Source organism: Giraffa tippelskirchi, chromosome X (assembly GCF_054371585.1).
Source record: "Giraffa tippelskirchi isolate mGirTip1 chromosome X, T2T-mGirTip1v1.2.pri, whole genome shotgun sequence".
Classification (NCBI taxonomy): Eukaryota; Metazoa; Chordata; class Mammalia; order Artiodactyla; family Giraffidae; genus Giraffa; species Giraffa tippelskirchi.
Window position 1 is genome coordinate 19,485,744 of NC_137289.1, and position 19,665 is coordinate 19,505,408.

The following is a 19,665-nucleotide window of genomic DNA, read 5'->3' on the forward strand; positions in this document are numbered from 1 at the left end:
CATCTTGTAGATGAGAAAACTAAGGCCCCGAGAAGACCTTACCAAGGGCACAAAAGTACCAGTAGCAGAGCTAGGGCTAGAATAGGCCTTGGATATTCACCCTCCTAATTCAGTAACTCATAAAGAATAAGAGATGGGTTTTAAAGTTCAGATCTGGGGTACCTAAGACACATTTCAAGTAAAGTCTTTATTATTCTTCAGCATAAATCAAAAATAGGTCCCATTTTTCAATCACCATATCAAACTGGACAATGTGGGTGTCATTTGAGACCATTTATTGTTAAGAAATAAATATAGGAAACACTTGGCCAGGGTTATTTCTGTTGCTACTCGTTGTTTTTTTCCATCTTCTTGAAGACCACAGTTTCTCAAGTATTAACTTTGAACTTAGTGAATCTTTGATTCTAAGTTACTCCCAAAGAGTTTCCTCAATAGGGACTATAAAGAAGCATGTTAGAATTTGGAGTGTTAGGTCCTGGTTTAAAGGCCCTTTTTTGTCCCTTATTAGCTGTGTGGCCTTGAGCAATCACTTAACTTCTTGGATCCTCTCTTGGTAAAAATAGGCATAAGATCTTCACAGACCTGGTTATAAAGCACCTATGTCATAATGTAATATGGACAAGTGTTTTGTAAAGAGCAAAGGGCTATAACTAACCACAATGTTAGTTATTAGAATGCTTACCATACAGATTTCCTGAAACTGGTCTGGAATATCCTTCATTCTTGAATGATCTATAAGCAGTAGATCCTTCAATTTCAATAGTTTCTCGATTATTTACATTAATGGTAGGGTGGAGGAGCACAGATGATACAAAACAGTAATTCATTTCAATACCATTTCTGTTTGAGTTTTATTGTATTTGGGAAAGCTTCTGAAATCTCTTTGCAGAAAGCGAAATTCAACCGAGATGAATTCTGTGGGCACATCCAGCACTTCCAAAAGCTAGCCATGTGTATACCCGTGACCTTCTTTGGACCTCAGTTTTCTATCTGTAAAAGGGAGAATTGACCTAACTAATTGCATGGTGCCTGCCAGCTCTGACATCCATATGTTTGTAAGTCTAAGCATATTGAAGGCAGCAGGTGAAAGCCCATTTTAGATGATGCCCAAAAGTTCTGTGGGGTGGCTAGAGTTGTGCAAATACTAGGGAACAAAAAGAAGCACAAGCTGACAAAATGGCACTACCTCATTAATTTTTTTTGATATATGAATTTTAAATATTTATTTATATTTGTTTTCAAATATATAGTCACACCCTGATTTAGATCAATGGTTTACTCATTAGATACACATATATAAATAGACCTTAGAATTTGAGGCTCTATATTACCTCATTAATTGCACAGGCAAGGACAGAAGCAAGTCCAGGGTATAGGAAAACCGTGACTGACACTTAAGGAAGTGACCAAAAGAAGAGATTGGAGGAAAAAGTGAAAATAACATCTATAGGCAGAAAGGGTTAGAATGATAGCAGTGTTCAACGCTGCTGTCACAGAGGAAACACACAAGATGAGTCTCTTTGTGCTATTTCTGTTCAGAGGTCACAACTCTTCTCAATTCACCTTACTTTTTTTTCTCTCTTTTCAATCATGTCCTTTTCAAAATTCATCTCAGCAGTATTTCTGAACCCTTCTGATCTTTTGCTAAAACCAATCAGCAGAGGTCTGTCTACAGTGCAGGGCAATCAGCAGAGACTACAGGTATTGGTCAGAGACCATGTCTTTATTTAGATGGACTGTGGCTAGTGGGCTTGGCTGAAGTTACAGTAGGAACAATCCTGGAACAGTGCTGCTGCCATCTGTCAGTACATGGCTTCCCATACAATTTTAGGAGTAATGCCTGGCAGTACAGTGGTTTTTGAATATTTGCATGAGAAATGGAGTATATAAATAATGTATGTTGTAGTCTTAATATTTTTTCTTTTTAACCCATCTCATACTCTACCCCTTCAGCCTCTCAGAATTTAACAACAGTGATAATCAGAGTGAGTTAAAGAAAATCCAAAATTCGGCTCTCCTGACATATTGTACTAGGTGGTGGTAGCCTGTACCTGGGATAGCATGGACATTGCTGTATGTGATTTGGAGTTCTGTGATAGAGTGGTAGGTAATGTTGCACGATAGTTAGCCCCAGTTTTACATACTATGCATTCCCATTACATACTATACATCTTAAGTCAGACTCAAGTTTTAATTGTGCATAGTGAATAGGAAGTGAAAGTGTTAGTTGCTCAGTCGTGTCCAACTCTTTGCCACCCCATGAGCTGTAGCCCTCCAGGCTCCTCTGTCCATGGGATTCTCCAGGCAAGAATACTGGAGTGGATTGCCATTCCCTTCTTCAGGAGATCTTCCTGACCCAGGGGTCGAACCCAGGTCTCCTGCATTACAGGCAGATTCCTTACCCACTGAGCCACCAGGGAAGCCCAGTGAATAGGAACAGACACATGAATAGCAACAAGCTATGAGAAATGAAGATGCATAATTAGTATCAGGTAAGTGACAGACTATAAAGGGGCTAATCAGATTATATCCATGTATTTAATATTATTATTATTTTATTGTTGAGTCATAAGAGTTCTTTAGCATTCAGAATACTAGATGCTTATCAGATATATGATTTGAAAATATCATCTCATTCTGTAGGTTTTCTTTTCACATTCTTAATAGTGTCCTTTGAGGCATGAAAGTACTTAATTTATATGAAGTCCAGTTTATCTATTTTTTTCTTTTGTCACTTGTATTTTTAGTGTCCTATCTAAGAAATTATTGCCAAATAAATCCAGTGTCACAAAACTTTATGCCTATATTTTCTTCTAAAAGTTTTATTTTTTTAGCACTTAAGTCTTTATGAGATAGGGTTCCAAATTCAGGGATGTGTTACCAGATGCAGCTTGTTAGAATTTTGTTGAGGATTTTTTAGTCCATCTTCATAAGTGATATCTTTCTGTAGTTTTCTTTTCTTGTGATATCTTTGTGCAATTTTTATATCAGGCTATTGCTGGCTTCATAGAATGCTCACTACTCTTTCAGAGTTTCAGTCATTTTCTTGAATAAATACTTCTTGGATCTTTGCAGTCCTTTTGTTAACTTCTCGAGCTATGAAAATGTTGATTCTGACATTTTTTTGCCAGTTTTTTCACAGCTTTTTTGAAGGAGAGATTTCTCCTCAATCCATATGCAGAAATTTTTGCTGATGTCCTATGATTGGTATTTTAATACATATGTTATATAACATTTTATTGCTTAATTTATTACTCATTCAACAAATATTTATTAATCACCTAATAAGTAGAGTGTTTTGCTGAGCACTGCAAATTCAGTGATGAACAAGACAGCTTTTGTCTATGTCCTCGTGAAGCTTACACCTTTGTGGACGAAGACAGGCTGAAAGAAGTAATATTACAGTGCGGTGTCATAAGTACCATGGTCAGGGAGGTATAGAGGACTGTAGGAGATTTTAGAATTAGATCAAATCCAGACTTTGGGGGTCAGGAAATGTTTCTGGAAGGAAGTCAAATGTAAATTGGAACCCTAAGAACAAGGGGATGGTTTCCAGGCAGAATGTAGAGCATGTGTAAAAAGCTTGTGATGCTATGAAAGAACTCAGCATAGAATGTGATGGGAGGAGGGTGACACAAAGCTCGGAGTTTTGCAGGAACAAGATCATCAAGGATATTGTTAAGTGAAGGTAAGATATATATTTTATCCTAAGGGCTATGGGAAGCCACTGAGGGCTTTTAAGCTGAGTAATGAGATTATCTTTGCTGTGACTCCAGCACTCAGAACACATTTTGTTGTTGTTTTGTTGCTAAGTCATGTCCAACTCTTTGCAACCCTATGGACTGTAGCCCGCCAGACTCCTCTGTCCATGGGACTTCCCAGGCAAGAATACTAGAGTGGGTTGCCATGCCCTTCTCCAGGGGATCTTCCCCACCCAGGGATTGAGCCTGCGTATCCTTCATTGTAGGTGAACTCCTTACCACTGAGCTACCTGGGAAGCTCTCCAAACACAGTAGATAAATAATGCTTTATTTACTATAAATACTTTGTAATTTACTTATAAATTACTGCTTTCTGATTATTCTGGGTGTTAGTATGCAGAAAACCTTTGGTGTCAGGACTCTTTTTCACTCTTAAAAAGTATAGAAGCCTCCAAAGAGACTTGCTTATGTGAATAATATCTATTATTATTTATTGTGTTAGAAATTAAAACAGGATTTTAAAATACTTATTTACTATTTTATTTAAAAAATAATAGGGACTTCCCTGGTGGTCCAGGGACTAAGATTCTGTGCTCCCAATGCAGGGGACCTGGGTTCAATCCCTGCTCAGGGAACCGGATCCCACATGCTATAACTAAAGATCCCCCATGCTGCAACTAAGAGCTGGTACAAGCCAAATAAATACAAATGATTTTTTTTAATAGTAAAGTCATCATGCTCACATATATTTTTCTAAGAAAATAGATATGTTTTCCAAAACAAAATCCTTTAATGGGATGAGTGGCATTGTTTTACGTTTTGTAAATCTCTTTCTTTTGACTTAATAATAGACAGCTGGATTATCATATCTGCTTCTGCACTCAATGTGGTTAAACTGATGAAAATTCGATCTCACACAGATAAACAGTTGGAAAAAGAGCAGTGTTTTAATATGCTTTCAAGATAACTAAGGCTATATTTCTCTGATATTACATAAAAATTTGACAAGTGACAGTTTCTTAAAGGTTAGCTGCAATATGGAACCTGAAACATATCAATTAACTTTTTATTTTCTGTTACAAAAAAAAAATCTTCCTTGCAGTTTTAGTGGATCTTTAGCCATTGTTCCGCAGAAGGCAATGGCACCCCACTCCAGTACTCTTGCCTGGAAAACCCCATGGATGGAGGAGCCTGGTAGGCTGCAGTCCATGGGGTCGCTAGGAGTCGGAGACGACTGAGCGACTTCACTTTCACTTTTCACTTTCATGCATTGGAGGAGGAAATGGCAACCCACTCCAGTGTTCTTGCCTGGAGAATCCCAGGGACGGGGGAGCCTGTTGGGCTGCCGTCTATGGGGTCACGCAGAGTCGGACACGACTGAAGCGACTTAGCAGCAGCAGCAGCCATTGTGTGATTTTGTATCATTTGAAAAATGGGGGTTCACTGAGTTATGCAGATCTGCCAAAGGTTAACACACTTTACTATACAATATCAAAATACCATATGTGTTAATATCACCACAGCCTCATCAAAAGCTGTAAAGCTCATCGTGGAAGAATTTTTACCAAATCCTGATTTTTACTTGATAGTGAAAGCTTTCTTTTATTGAAAGACTTTATTGGGACTTCCCTGACAGTCCAGTGGTTAAGACTCCACACTTCCATTGCAGGGGCCACTTGTTTGATCCCTGGTTGGGAAACTAAGATCCTGCATACTGCACAATGTGGCCAAAAAGAAAGGTTTTATTTTTTAGAGCGGTTTTAGGTTTACAACAAAATTGAGAGGAAGGTACAGAGATTTCTTATATAGCCCCTGACCTCACACATGCATAACTTTCCCCATTATCAACATCCTTTACCAGACCAGTCCTTTTTAAAAAAATTTTACAAGGATGAACCTACATTGGCACATCATCACCCAAAGTCCATAGTTTATGTTAGGGTTCACTAGATATTATGTGTTTTATGGCTTTGAACAAAAGTATAATGACATATATCTATCAGTGTAATATAACAGAGTACTTTCACTCATCTAAAAATCCTCTATCCTCTGCCTATTCATGTCTGCTCCTACCCCTGACCCTGACAACCACTGATCTTTTCACTGTCTCCATAGTTTTTCCTTTACCAGGATATCATCTAATTAGAATCATGTAGTAAGTAGCCTTTTTCATATGGGCTTTTTTTACTTACTAATATGCATGTAAGTTTCCTCCATGTTTTTCATGACTTGATAGCTACTTTCTTTTTAGTGCTGAATTAAATCCCATTGTGTGGCTGTATCACAACTTTTATTCATTTCACCTACTAAGGGACATCTTGATTGCTTCTGAGTTTCAGCAATTATGGAATAAAGCTTCTATAAACATCCTTGTGTGGGTTTTTGTGTAGACATGTTTTCAGCTCCTTTAGGAAACTAGGAAGGAGTGCAATTGGTGGGTCATGTGGTAAGAGTGTGGTTAGTTTTGTAAGAAACCACCAAACTGTCTTCCCAAATGGCTATACCATTTTGCATTCCCACCAGCAATGTATGAGAATACCTGCTTCTCCACATCCTCATCAGCATTTGGTGTTGTTAGTTTTACAGATTTGGGGCATTCTAATAGCCAGAATGAGCCTATAGTCCTTCTAATAGATATGTAGTGGTATCTAATTTTAATTTGTATTTCTTTTATGACATATAATATGAAAGATCTTTTCATATAATGTCTTTATTTGGGGGGCTTCCCCAATGGCTCAGCGGGTAAAGAATCTGCCTGCAATACTGGAGACCCAGGACACTCCAGTTCGATCCCTGGCTTGGGAACATCCCCTGGAGAAGGAAATGGCTACCCACTCCAGTATTCTTGTCTGAAAAAAATCCCATGGACAGAGGAGCCTGGCAGGCTACAGCCCATGGGGTTGCAAAGAGTTGGACATGACTGAGCATACAAGCATGTTCATGTTCATTAGCTATTTTGGTGTCAGTGATTTCCTATAGTGAGTGAAGAGGTATTCCCTTTCCTTGTATCCTGTGAAAGAGATTGTAGAGAACTGGCATAATTTCTTCTTTAAATATTTGGTGGAATTCACCAGTGAACCCATCTGAGCCTGGTTCTTTCTGCTTTGGAAATATATTCATCATTGATTCAATTTCTTTGAATCAGGTGTAGGTGTAGTTCTAGTCAGATCATCTAATTATTGGGTAAGTTTTGGCAGATCATGTCTTTAAGGGAATTGGTCCATTTCGTATAGCTTATCAAATTTGTGGGCATAGAGTTGTTCATAGTATTCCCTTATTTCCTTTTAATTTATTTTCACTTCTGTTATTAGTAATATGTGTCCTCTACTTTTTTCTTAGCCTGACCAGAGGATTATCAATTAAATCAGTTTTTACCAAGAATCAGCTTTTGGTTTCATTGATCTCCTCTACTGATTTCCTGTTTTCATTTTTATTGATTTCTGCTCTAATTCATATTATTTCTTTTCTTCTGTTTACTTGAGATTTAAGTTGCTTGTCCTTTTCTAGTTTCTTAAGGTAGAAACTTATGATTTTAGAACTTTCTGATTTTTTAATTACATATTTAAGGCTATACATTTCACTCTGAGCACTACTTTCACTGCATCCTACAAATTTTGTTAATTGTACTTTCATCTTCTTTTAGTCTTCTTTGACCCAAGTGTTATTTCTTCCAGTATTTTGCAATATTCCAGTTATGTTTCTGTTATTGATTTCCAGTTTCATTCTTTTGTGGTCAAAGAGCAGATATTGTATGATTCCTTTGCTTTTATACATTTTAAGATGTGTTTATAGCCTAGAATGTGGTCCATCTTGGTGGATGTCCCATGTGTATTTGAGAAGAATGTATATTCTGCTGTTGGTAGATGACATAGTCTATAGATGTCAATTATATCCAGTTGATTGATGGTGTTGTTAAGTTCCACTATGTCCTTGCTGATTTTCTGCCTGCTGGGATTTGTTTATTTCTGAGAGAGGTGTGTTGAAGCCTCTGATAGTGAATTCATCTATTTTCCCTGGCAGTGCTATCAGTTTTTGCCTCATGTGGCTTGATGTTGTATTGTTATGTGCATGTTAAGAATTGTTGGAGAATTGACCTCTCTATCAATGTGTAATGCCCTTTTATATCCCTGATAAATTTTCTTACTTTGAAATCTGCTCTATCTGAAATCAATATAGCTATGCCTGCTGTCTTTTGATTAGTGTTAGCATGGTACATTTTTCTCCACCCATTTACTTTTAATCTATATGGGTTTTTATATTTAAAGTGGGTTTCTTGTAGACAACATATAGTTAGGTCACGTTTTTGATCTACCCTGAAAATTTCTGTCTTTTAGTTAATTCATGTAGACCACTGACATTCAAAGTTAATATTTATGTATGTATTAATGTTTACTATCTTGGTCACCGTGTTTTCTATTTGCTGCCCTTGTACATTGTTCTTGGTTTTGTCTTCCACTCTTCTCCTGCTTTTTGTAGTTTTAACTGAGCTTTTTATGTGACTCCATTATTTTCTCCTTTCTTAGTCTATCAATTTTAGTTCTTTTAAGCTTTTTCTATTGGTTGCCCTGGAGTTTGCAATATACATTTACAACTAATCCAAGTTCATGTTCAAATAACACTACACCACTTTGCAGGTAGTGTGAGTACCTTATAATAACAAAATAATTCCAATTCCTTCCTCCCATTTCTTGTATTATTGCTGTCATTCATTTCATTTATATATGTGTATATACCTTGAACAAACTGTTACCTGTTAGTTTAAGAGTAAGAAAAGAGATTTTATTTTTATTTCATCTTCACTTATTCCTTTTTCAGTGCTCTTCTTTCTTCATATAGATCTAAGTTTCTGAGCTATATTATTTTTCATCTCTCTAAAGAACTTCTTTTAATGTTTCTTGCAAGGCAAGTCTACCAGCAACAAACTGTCTTAATTTTTGTTTGTCAGAGAAAGTTTCAATTTCTCCTTCACTTTTGAATGATAATTTTTCAGATTACTCTCAACTTTCTAGATTGGTAATTTTTTTTTTCTCTCCACACTTTATTTTTGCTCCACTCTCTTCTTGCTTGCATGGTTCCTAAAGAAATGTCAGCTATAATTATTATCTTTGTTTCTCTATAGGTAGGATATTTCCCCCCATCCCAGATTTCTTTCAGGAATTTTTCTTCATCTTTGATTTTCTGTATTTTTAAAATTGTATGCCTAGGTGTGGGGTTTTTTTTGGGGGGGGGGGGTGCGCATTTATCCTGCTAGATGTTCTCCAAGCTTTCTGTATCTATGATTCGGTGTCTAACATTAATTTAGAGAAATTTTCAGTCATTACTATTTTAAATATTTCTTCTGTTCTTTTCTCTCCTTCTGATAGTCCCATTACGTATATGTTACACCTTTTGAAGTTGTCACACAGTTCTTAGATATTCTATTGTTTTTGTCTCTTTATTCTCTTTGCTTTTCTGTTTTAGAGCATTCTGTTGACATATCCTCCAGTTAGAGATTCTTTTCTCAGCTGTGTCCAATCTGCTAATAAGCCCATCAAAGGCATACTTCATTTCTGTTAGTAGTTTTCTGTTTAGTGTTTCTTTTTGGCTTTCTTAGAATTTCCATCTCTGTGCTTATATTGCCAATCTGTTCTTGAGTACTGTTTACTGTATCCATTATTAATAGGTCATAGTTGTTTTAAATTCCCAGTCTGATAATTCCTACATCTTGCTATCTCTTTAATTTGTGCTTTTTGCCTCTTGGTATGCTTTGTAATTTTCTTCTTGATAGCTGGACATGATCTATTGGTTAAAAGGAACTGCAATAAATAGGCCTGTAATGATACGATAGTAAGATGTACAGAAGAGAGGAGGCAGTCTACAGTTCTGTATTTAGGTCTTGGTCTTTTAATGAGCCTAAGCCTCTGGAGCATAAACCTCCCAACAGTTTCTCAGTTTTTAAAATTCCACCTCCACTATTAGGTGGGACAGGATGGCTAGAGTGGGCTGGAGTTGGGTATTTCTCTTGCCCAGGTGAGTTAGGTTCTGAAAATACCCTATAGCATTAGGCTTTAGTTAATAGGTTTCTGCTGAGGGCAAGCCTTGTTGAGAAGAACAGAGTGCTCTGGTGTATTTCAAAATGATTCCTTTCCCCCTCTCCACGCTGGAAGCATAAGGAATTTTCTTCTCAGACATTTACTGTGCGAATCTGGTCAAACTCCTGAAGGTAAAATTCACATTGTTGGGGTGCCTTTATGACTAGGTATCTCTGGAGAGCTTAACTTTCAAAAGTTGTCTTTGTTGAGCCTCCAGCAGTTTGCCAGTTACAGTTTGTTTTCCTACTCCAGCACTGGGTTCCCAAGGCAGTTTCTGCTCCTGAGTCTCTGCTTTGGTAAGCCCTTACTCCTTGTATTTGTTTATCTGTTTCTCTCATCTTGGTGGTAGTAGTTTACCATCTCTCCCCTCCTCTCTTATAGATCTGGAAAGAGTTGAATTTTTAGTCTGTTTAGCTTCTTACTTGTTTTTTGGATGGAGTGGCAACTTCCAAACTCCTTACATGTGGAACTGCTGCTGCTGCTGCTAAGTCGCTTCAGTCGTGTCCGACTCTGTGCAACTCCACAGACGGCAGCCCACCAGGCTCCGCCGTCCCTGGGATTCTCCAGGCAAGAACACTGGAGTGGGGTGCCATTTCCTTCTCCAGTGCATGAAAGGGAAAAGTGAAAGTGAAGTTGCTCAGTCGTCTCCGAATCTTAGCGACCCCATGGACTGCAGCCTACCAGGCTCCTCCGTCCATGGGATTTTCCAGGCAAGAGTACTGGAGTGGGGTGCCATTGCCTTCTCCAACATGTGGAACTGGGAGCCCTGATAATGCAAATTTTATCATTGGTTACAAGCTGTCCATTGTTTTCTTTAAAGTAACTGGCTTATTTTGTTCCTTTCCAAGGGTCAACATTTGCTAAAATTTTTACTGTTTCTTCAAGTGCACTCTTAAGTGAAATTGGCTTTTTTAAAAACTGGGAGTGCTTAGCAGTGGGAAGTACAGTGACTACTATTAAGAGTTTGGTGCCTCTAACCTGATTCATGCTAAGCTGCCAGCAGTTTTACCTACTATATCTTTTGCATCATCAATGTAAATGCTGTCATAGTTTTTTGAAGATAAATCATGAATTTCAACATTATTCAACACAGTATTTCCACACTGCTCATGTTTTTCCCCCAAATTCTCATAGATCTTCACTGATTAGTTATACTGGATGGATATAAGCAAAATAGCAAGTCCAGCTCATGACTGTAAATTTGTCCATTTGAGAGGCAAGTGAAGTAAGCCAGAAAGAAAAACACCAGTACAGTATACTAACACATATATATGGAATTTAGTAACTCGGTAAAGATAACCCTGTATGCGAGACAGCAAAAGAGACACAGATAAATAGAACAGTATTATGGACTCTGTGGGAGAGGGAGAGGGCGGGATGATATGGGAGAATGGCATTGAAGCATGTAAATTATCATATGTGAAACGAATCGCCAGCCCAGGTTCAACGCATGATACAGGGCGCTCGGGGCTGGTGCACCGGGATGACCCGGAGGGATGGGATGAGGAGGGAGGTGGGAGGGGGGTTCTGGAAGGGGAAAACATGTACACCCACGGTGGATTCATGTCAATGTACGACAAAACAAATACAATATTGTAAAGCTAAAAAATAGATAAGTAAACTAATTTAAAAAAAGGCAAAAACTCAATTCTGTTGAGGTATAAACTCCATCTTTATGTTTGCAGCTAAATCTTTAATTTGGTGAGTTACCTTCTTTCATTGGAAGATGGTGTGATTTTTTTTCTACTGAGTCTTCATCCTGTAGACAATTGAGCAAATATCAATCCTACAGTGTTTATTTGTTCCTTTACCCCATATGTACCTCTCCAGCTACTGTAGTATAACAGCTTACCCTAAACTATGCTTCAGTTGTTTTTCCATTTCTATTTTGAAAAACTCTAACAAATAATTTTGACTTTTAAAGAGCTCATAACATCTTTTAAATATCTAACTCCTTTTACTCCTTTTTCTTTAAACTGAATGATTTTCAAGATGACTACAACTTAGCTCACACTACAATACTATTCTGAAATGTTGAATCATACACAGTAAGATGAATTATTAATGTATATAAGGTCGAAGGAATGAGGTTTTGTTGTATTTTTGTTTATAGTTAATCTTAATACTTTTTCAAGAAATGTTTATTATTGCAAATAAGACTACAAACTGTAGTTACTCCCTGTGTTTTCACATAGACACAAAGCTTCCAGATTTTAAAATTAAATGATAATGAAATTACAAAAATTATAGTAGACATAACCTAAGTAGATAGCCAATGAGAGCACTAAGGACTGAGAATAAATTAACCTCTGAAATAAAATATATTTGTGCCCTAAACCTGCTATCTAGACACACATATTCCAGAGCAATGATGTCATTATACAATATGATGTCTCTGGAAAATTATTCAATTTATTTGTGAGGGAATAAGAGGGAAAAGACCAAGTTAAGTCTTAGTACTATTATGATAATAGGTTTGACCTCTAGGACTTCCTAAGAGGGTCTCAGAGAACTGCTGTTAGCAGGAATGAATTTGTTGTTGTTCAGTCGCTCAGTCGTGTCTGACGCTTTGCAACCCCATGGACTGTAGCATGTCAGGTTCCTCTGAATTGGAAGAGGTCAAAACTGGAGGTTGGGAGGCCAATTAAGAGGATGTTGGGCTCATCTGTGTACTGGTTTTCCAACTTGAAGTGTATCAAAATCCCCTGGAGGATGGCCAGACCCTACTCCCAGGGTTTTTGATTCAATAGGTTTAAGGTCAGGCCTTAAAATTTGCATTTGTAACGAGTTCCCAGGTGATACTGATGCTGCTTGTTTTGGAGCCATACTCTGAAAACCACTGCCCAAGGACCTTGCTGCTCATTCCAGACCTCACCCCAAATATACTGTGTGTGTTCACATCTAAACGTGTAGGATTCCCAGGTGATTTGTATACATATCCAAGTTTGAGAAGCACTGCTCTGAGAGGCAGTTTCAGTTCAGTGCAGTCGCTCAGTCGTGTCTGACTCTTTGTGACCCCATGGACTGCAGCACACCAGGCTTCCCTGTCCATCACCAACTCCCAGAGCTTACTCAAACTCATGTCCATTGAGTCGGTGATGCCATCCAACCATCTCATCCTCTGTCGTCCCCTTCTCCTCTCGCCTTCTATCTTTCCCAGCATCAGGATCTTTCCCAATGAATCAGTTCGTTGGATCAGGTGGCCAGAGTATTGGAGTTTCTTTAGGCAGTTTATGGTGTCCTAAAAGCTGAGTATGGAGAAAAGCCCACAAGTTTAAAAGTTACATGAGAGAAAAAAAATAAGACTTAGTGGCTGGACATAGAGAAGACAGGGAGAGGGAGAATTCACCAGAAACGCTTTCATTTCTTCTGGCTTGAGCAACTGTGAGTAGGTATTGATTCCTATTCACTGAGATAGGGAACAGCACAAGCAGATGCGTACATTTGGAGGAGTGGTGTTTGAATTCAGTATTGAGTTTATTGACTGCATGGAGTTCTCTTTTAACCCCCACAATATTGGTCATATGTTATTAAACAATAAAGTCGTAGGCTCCCAGTGCTGAGAAGGGATTGGTATTATATAAAAAAACTTTAGGCTCACATGCAGGGTTCTATTTCGTCTCAGAATCCACTTATGGCAGTTATAAATTAGTAAAAATGCAAGTCTCTTCCACAAAATGGTTTTTTAAAACCTGTCTCACCTCCTCACAGCATTCATTCCCATGGGCACAAGTAAACAGGTTAAAGACACAGATTCACTGGCGAAGATCATGTACCACCCATCAATAGTTGGAACCCTGAAGAACAAAATGGGATATTCCAGGTGTCCCAGAGCAAAACAGATCAGACTGTGATGCATGAACAACGTGGGCGAACTCAGTACAGCTCCCTTTCGGAGTGGGGATCCAGTCTCACCAAACAGTTTCACTAGTTTGCCAAAGTCCCCCTTTTAAAGAACTCCTCCAAACATTACTTATAGGTAGCTATGTACCTGACCAGCTGGGCCAGGATTCTAATTCACAAAGAGGGTTGCCAAAGGTAAGCAGTCGCACCTTATGGAATGAATGAGTCAGTTTTCTGTCTGGATGTGGGAGACATTTCACTTTCATCCATTATTTTATTTGATCTTCACACTACTGCCAGGTACAGCAGGCATTATTATCTTCAGTTTTCAGATGAGGAAGCTGAGTTTTAAGGTGATTAAAGGACTCTTCTAGAGTTATTGAAATAGTAGGAGGATGCACTGGAACTTGAACCCAGGTCTCCTGACTCCAAATTGTGTGCACTTTTCACTGTAAGTGCTATAGTTCAACTAAACAGCAGACTGATCTGTAGGACATTAGTCCCGTTTTTAAAAATTCCAGCTTATTTAAAGAGCTGACTTGAATGAAATGTTCAAACAATGGCACCTGATTTTTTAAAATAGCTTGATTCAGAATATATTACAGATTATTAGTGAACTTTTATTTTAATGGTCAAGCAATTAACGATGAGTCACAGCAAATCTGTGGGAGCATAAAATGCTCACATTGTCCCCAGGTCTGTTCATTATCCTCTGTGCTCTCTATCCAGACCAATCAATAGTTAATTAATAATGATGTGCTTCCCAAAGTACAAGGTTGTAAATTAATTTAATACTCATATGCATATATTCTGTAGGAAAAATGAGTGGAAACTGCCTGCCATGCCCATCTCATTGTAAGAAAATGTATGTAATGATTACAAGCATATAATAAGAATGGTTGGCCCAGCCAAATGTTTGTTCATTTCTGTTAATCAGTATTCATTTGAGCTACTTCCATGCAGTTTGTGGAAGCAGTGTAATCAGTTGAGTAGTGTGGCAGATTTAAATCAGTAATAAAAGCCCTGGGGAAATTAACAAGACAAAACATTAACCACAGACTAAACATTAACATATATTAGCATTTTTATTATACCTGTAGAATTGTTAAATGGGCATGGTTGCTACTGTTTAAAAGTTTATGTTGTATATCACATAATTTCAATGTATATTTTGTTTTAAAACTTTTAAGATTTAATTAAGTGAAATTGAACAATGATATGATAGACAATTGAACAAAATGAACTGAAGTTCATTCTTTTAGTTTAACTGGAAACTTACGGCCTTTCCACGCTACCCTCTCTCCAGCCCCAAGGTTCCCTAAAACAAAGACCACACATAATATTCTGCCAGAGTGGACTGCAGGGTCAGAATCGATATTAAATTGTATAACCATATAGGATATTTTATTTTTAATTCTTCAGGATTCTGCTACATCCATCGACAATGGAAGACTAAATTTATACCAATTATTTAGCAACAGTTCTCAGAAAAATACTCCTTGGGACCGCAGTCATCAGCTGGATTCTAGCAGAATAGTTGTTCTGTCATTAAATAAAACTGAAAAGGTCCCCTAGAGGTCCTCAAGTCTTGGTGGCCTCAGGCACAGCTCTTGAGAGGAAGGGAACTGAGGACAAGTCAGTGGGATATCCATCTTCCCAATTAGAAGCGGTCAGATTGCTGCGGGCAGTAGGTGTCGTCCCTGGCTCAGCTCCCAATGCCACTGACTCAGTGATGGGAACTTTTCTCTTTTCACTTCTGCTGCTTCCTCTCCTTCTTCCTCTTGGCCCTGTCCCTCCTGCTCTTTCTTCTGTTATGGACCATATAAGTTAAAGTGCGTGCACACACACACACACAGACACACACACCCGCCACCCCACCACCCCTCCTTAGCTGCTTTTTGAGAAAGAGAAGGTAAAGTCACACATCTGATGTTTAAATCAAGAGCAGTTAGGGCTAGTTAAGAGTAGAGGCGAGTCAGAGATACTCATTAATGTAGGCCATTATAGCTAAAAGCTTAAACCTCTTGAATTCTTGTAGCCATAGGATTAACCTGGAATTTCCATTTGGAGAGAAACTGTAAAGAACATACTCATGCCAGATACCAGAGCAGACCTAGGTTAAATTGTAGAAATTACAGAAGATTTTGTAGCCAATCCAAGAATCTGCCTTTAGGAGACAGGGTAGAGGGATATCCTGCATGCAATAAGCAGCTGGCTGGACCTACTTGAGAACCACCTTCCCACATCCAACAGAACTTGACATTCAGTGCTTTGGTATGGTTATGAAATGAATCTTGTCTGGCAGGTCAAAGAGATTAAAACATTCCATGAGCAATACTTTCTGAAACTTTGGTTAAAATTGGGTATCACTTTTCTATTGATCTTTAAGAACAAGCCCTTCTTTGAAGTACAGTTTTAGAGGTTTCATGATCATTATCTTTCTGCAGTTATGGGTGGGATGTCCACATGACTGTGGAACCAGGCCACACCAAGCCTGAGTCGATCCTCTTGATAGAAATCCATGGCATAGGGGGGAAAAGCAAAAAACAAAAACATAGGTTTTAAAGTCAGACAGATCTGGGTTCTAGTCCCCAGCTCTGCCATTTACTAAGCATTTGACTCTGTTTTAGTTCCTTAAACTTTGTGAGCCTCAGTTGCCTTATGTTTAAGATAGGGTCAATAATACTTGTACTGTATGCCTCAGAGCACTGTGGTAGGACTCACTGGATAGAAAAGAGAATGGATGGAGGGGTTTTCTGTGAAGCACCAGGCTGGAGTGAGATACTATGTTGCAAATGCAAGGCATTGGTATTGATGAGAAGCTTACAACATAGACTCTCTTTCTCTGCTCAGCCATCTGGAGGGAAAGATCAAGTCTGAGTTTTTTGTCACCTGAGAATTACTAGAACCAACAGTGAATGGGAGCCTGAGAATGAATTTAATCAGTAGAGTATCTGCATTTCTTGACATGTCGATTATGGGGTGTATGTGTGAATTGCATCAAACCCAAATGCTTGGCATGGTTTCAAAATCTTCAGTAAAGTACTCTACTGGGAAAGGAATCCCCACCTTTTCAAAGGAGCCCAGAATAAAATATGGCACTTCAAATACCACATCTTCCTCTTTTGTTTGAGGCTAGAGTTACAGGTGGATTGAAACTATGGGAGGTCAAAAGGAGGTCATTCTCTCAGTGACAGGTAGAAGTGGGGTTGTAGGCCACACTTCCTGATGTCCAGTCTACTGGACTCTTACTTAAAAATACCTTGCTGAGCCCAGCAGTGTATTTTTCTTCATGTATGTGCAAAGCCAGTGCTTCTGGACTCTGGTTAGAGGGAAAGATCAAGTCTGAGTTTTTTTGTCACCTGAGAGTTCCTAGAACCAACAATGACCTGCTAGCCTGGATATGATCAGAGGTCCTGGCTTCTTCTAACACTTTGGATCTTATAACACTTCAGAGCACTATTGCTTTCCCTGCCACAGGTTCTGGCACATAAATAAAGGCACCATTAGGAATCACAGTTCATGGAGAACAAAAAGATTTTATATTCCAAGTCTACTGATAGAGACACCTTTGTATCCAATAAATTCACTCCAACTAAGTAGATTTAAAGGTAGTGGTATCCTTGACTAGGTACATTAGTCAGTGAGAAGAAATTGGACTGCACTTTTTATTTAAGAGTCTAAAACTCCTGGACAGGATACTGATTGCTCAAATGCCACTTGGGAGGCTGACTTCTTTAGCAAGTGCAGCTGTAGAGTAAGATCCAGGTCTCTCAGTAGAGCCTGAGGTTTCCCAAGTAGGAAGCTGAAAGGACCTCTTTAATGTGAATACCGCATCTCTTTGTAAATTATGTTTTCTTTTTATGTCCACTTCTCAAAATAAGCTCATAATATTCACCTACAGCTCACACAGTGTGGAGGTGAAAGATGTGGAGCGAAGGGCCCAAAGAAGGGGGGTCTACATTTGACAAATGCTTTGTATATGAGAAGAATTTGCTTCATGGTAGATTTGTGGAAGAAAATACAGCCTGTCTGATAAGATGTGGCAGATTTCAGATGGGGCAGTGGGGGTGTTGGCAGGATACCATTGTTTGCCCCTTACCCCACACAGAGCCTTGGGAAGTCGGCTTGATAATGCCACATTGGGTGGCTTGGGAAGAAAGGTAGGACTGCAGGCTTGCTACATTCTCATTTATTCTTAACCTTCCTACTTTTGCTTCAGCTGCCCCCCTTTCCAGTAGATTGGGAGGGACTCAAAACTTTAAAGTCTTGCTGGGGTCCAATTAGTATTCACTGGTACAAAGGGCAGACTTTCAATGGCGAGGGAGATTTCGCAGCTGTGGGTTGCAAGTAGGCAAGTTACTGTGTAAGATGTGTGAAAGATTTTGATGTTGGTGCTGGATTTGAAACAGATGTCGATCAAGAAAGTGTGTCCTGTGCTCCTGAATGTGCTGATTAGAATACTTGGATCTCTATGAAATAAACTCTAACATTGATATGTGTTCACAGAGTCATAAACAGATATTTATGGAAGGAAAATCAAGATTTTGTTCCATGAACATTCATCTGCAGTTTAACAAAGAAATGCCTATGTGTCTAAGGACATAATTTTATGATGCACAGTCTGCCCTCAGTTATTTGTAGCTGCATTATTTAAGTTATTAGAACTTAACTCCCCAGTACAGCCAGGCAGCCCCTACCTAAAGTACCGTACCAAATGGGGCAAATTCAGAGAATACAGACTCTTCATTTGAAGTTAATTAGCCCAAGTCAAATGGAATTATATAAACACATCTGAAAAATTCAGTATCATACATTCCAAAGCCAAATGGAATGTTTTAAAATGTCTGCAACTTTTGTTTTATTCTCATTAAGATAAACTATTGAGAAGAGGTAGTCTGAATATCATACTATATAGGCGCTGTCTTTCATAAATGGAGGTGCTATTACTGCTGATTCTAGATTTTTTTATACTTCAAAAATACATTTATATATGGATAACTTTCCAAAGCTATACCAACTACATGCTATTTGTCCCTTTATTAAGAGATTGATAACTTAGTGAATATGATCAGGACCATCTTCAGAAATCCAAAAGCTGGGATTAGCACTCAGAGCCTATGGCCTCTTGGTGGACTGGTATGCCAGATCAGATACTAGGATTTTCCTTCAATTCACTTCAATTATGTCTTTACTAAATGCCTAACAGTGTGTAAAATCCAGTGTGAATTCCATGGAGGTATAGAAGTTGACAAAGATATAACCTCTGTCTTCACGAGGTATCTCTAGTATTTTCCCTAAAGTATACCATCTATATTTAAACCTTGTCTATGTTTTTGAGAACTGGGAATTCTTTCTTATCCCCCAAAACAAAGAATGTAAGCAACTGGAAACCAAGCATCATCTTCTTGGAAGGCAATGTTGCGTTAGGTTTGAAGTCAGACATGTGGGTTCCAAGTCAGACAGTGAATCCACTGCCTGTTTGTCTCAGGCAAGTCACATAACCTCTCTGAGCCTCAGTTTCCTCAGCTATAAAAATGGGAAGTCTGAATCTGATTATGAATTGAAAAGCCCTTTGCCTTATTAAAGTGGTGGCGCTAGTGGTGAAGAACCCACCTGCCAATGCAAGAGATGTAAAGAGACGTGGGTTCAATCCCTGGGTCAGGAAGATCCCCTGGAGAAGGAAATGATACCCTACTCCAGTATTCTTGCCTGGAGAATTCCCTGGACAGAGGAACCTCGTGGGCTACAGTCCATAGAGTCGCAAAGATCTGGACACGACTGAAGCGACTTAGCACATAGTGAGTTGCCTTATTAAAATAACACACAAGGAAACAAAGCATAGCGTCTGGCACAAAGGGAAACATATGTTAATATTCATACTTACTTATATAGAAGTTTATTCATGCTTTTGACTGAAAGTGAACAAATAACAAATCTACAAATATTTTCACCAAATAAATCATTTAGATTTGAGATGAGAAAGCTGATGCCATTTTTATCATTGCTATGAGTGTAATAGAGCTAAGCTTTAAATTTTAATGCTGTAC

At 38.5% G+C, this 19,665-nt stretch overlaps 1 protein-coding gene across 7 annotated transcripts in view; it reads left to right on the plus strand.

Moving 5' to 3' along the window:
* GPC3 (glypican 3) overlaps nucleotides 1-19,665 on the plus strand; it is a 531,061-nt gene that overhangs the window by 358,250 nt on the left and 153,146 nt on the right. Inside the window, exon 4 of one of the 7 annotated variants that reach the window (XM_081563854.1) lies at nucleotides 16,698-16,762. The exons of the other annotated variants lie outside the window; for them this stretch is intronic. Coding sequence (XP_081419980.1) covers nucleotides 16,698-16,762 — 65 coding nt within the window. The remainder of the gene's footprint in view (nucleotides 1-16,697; nucleotides 16,763-19,665) is intronic. 7 annotated transcript variants of the gene reach the window in all.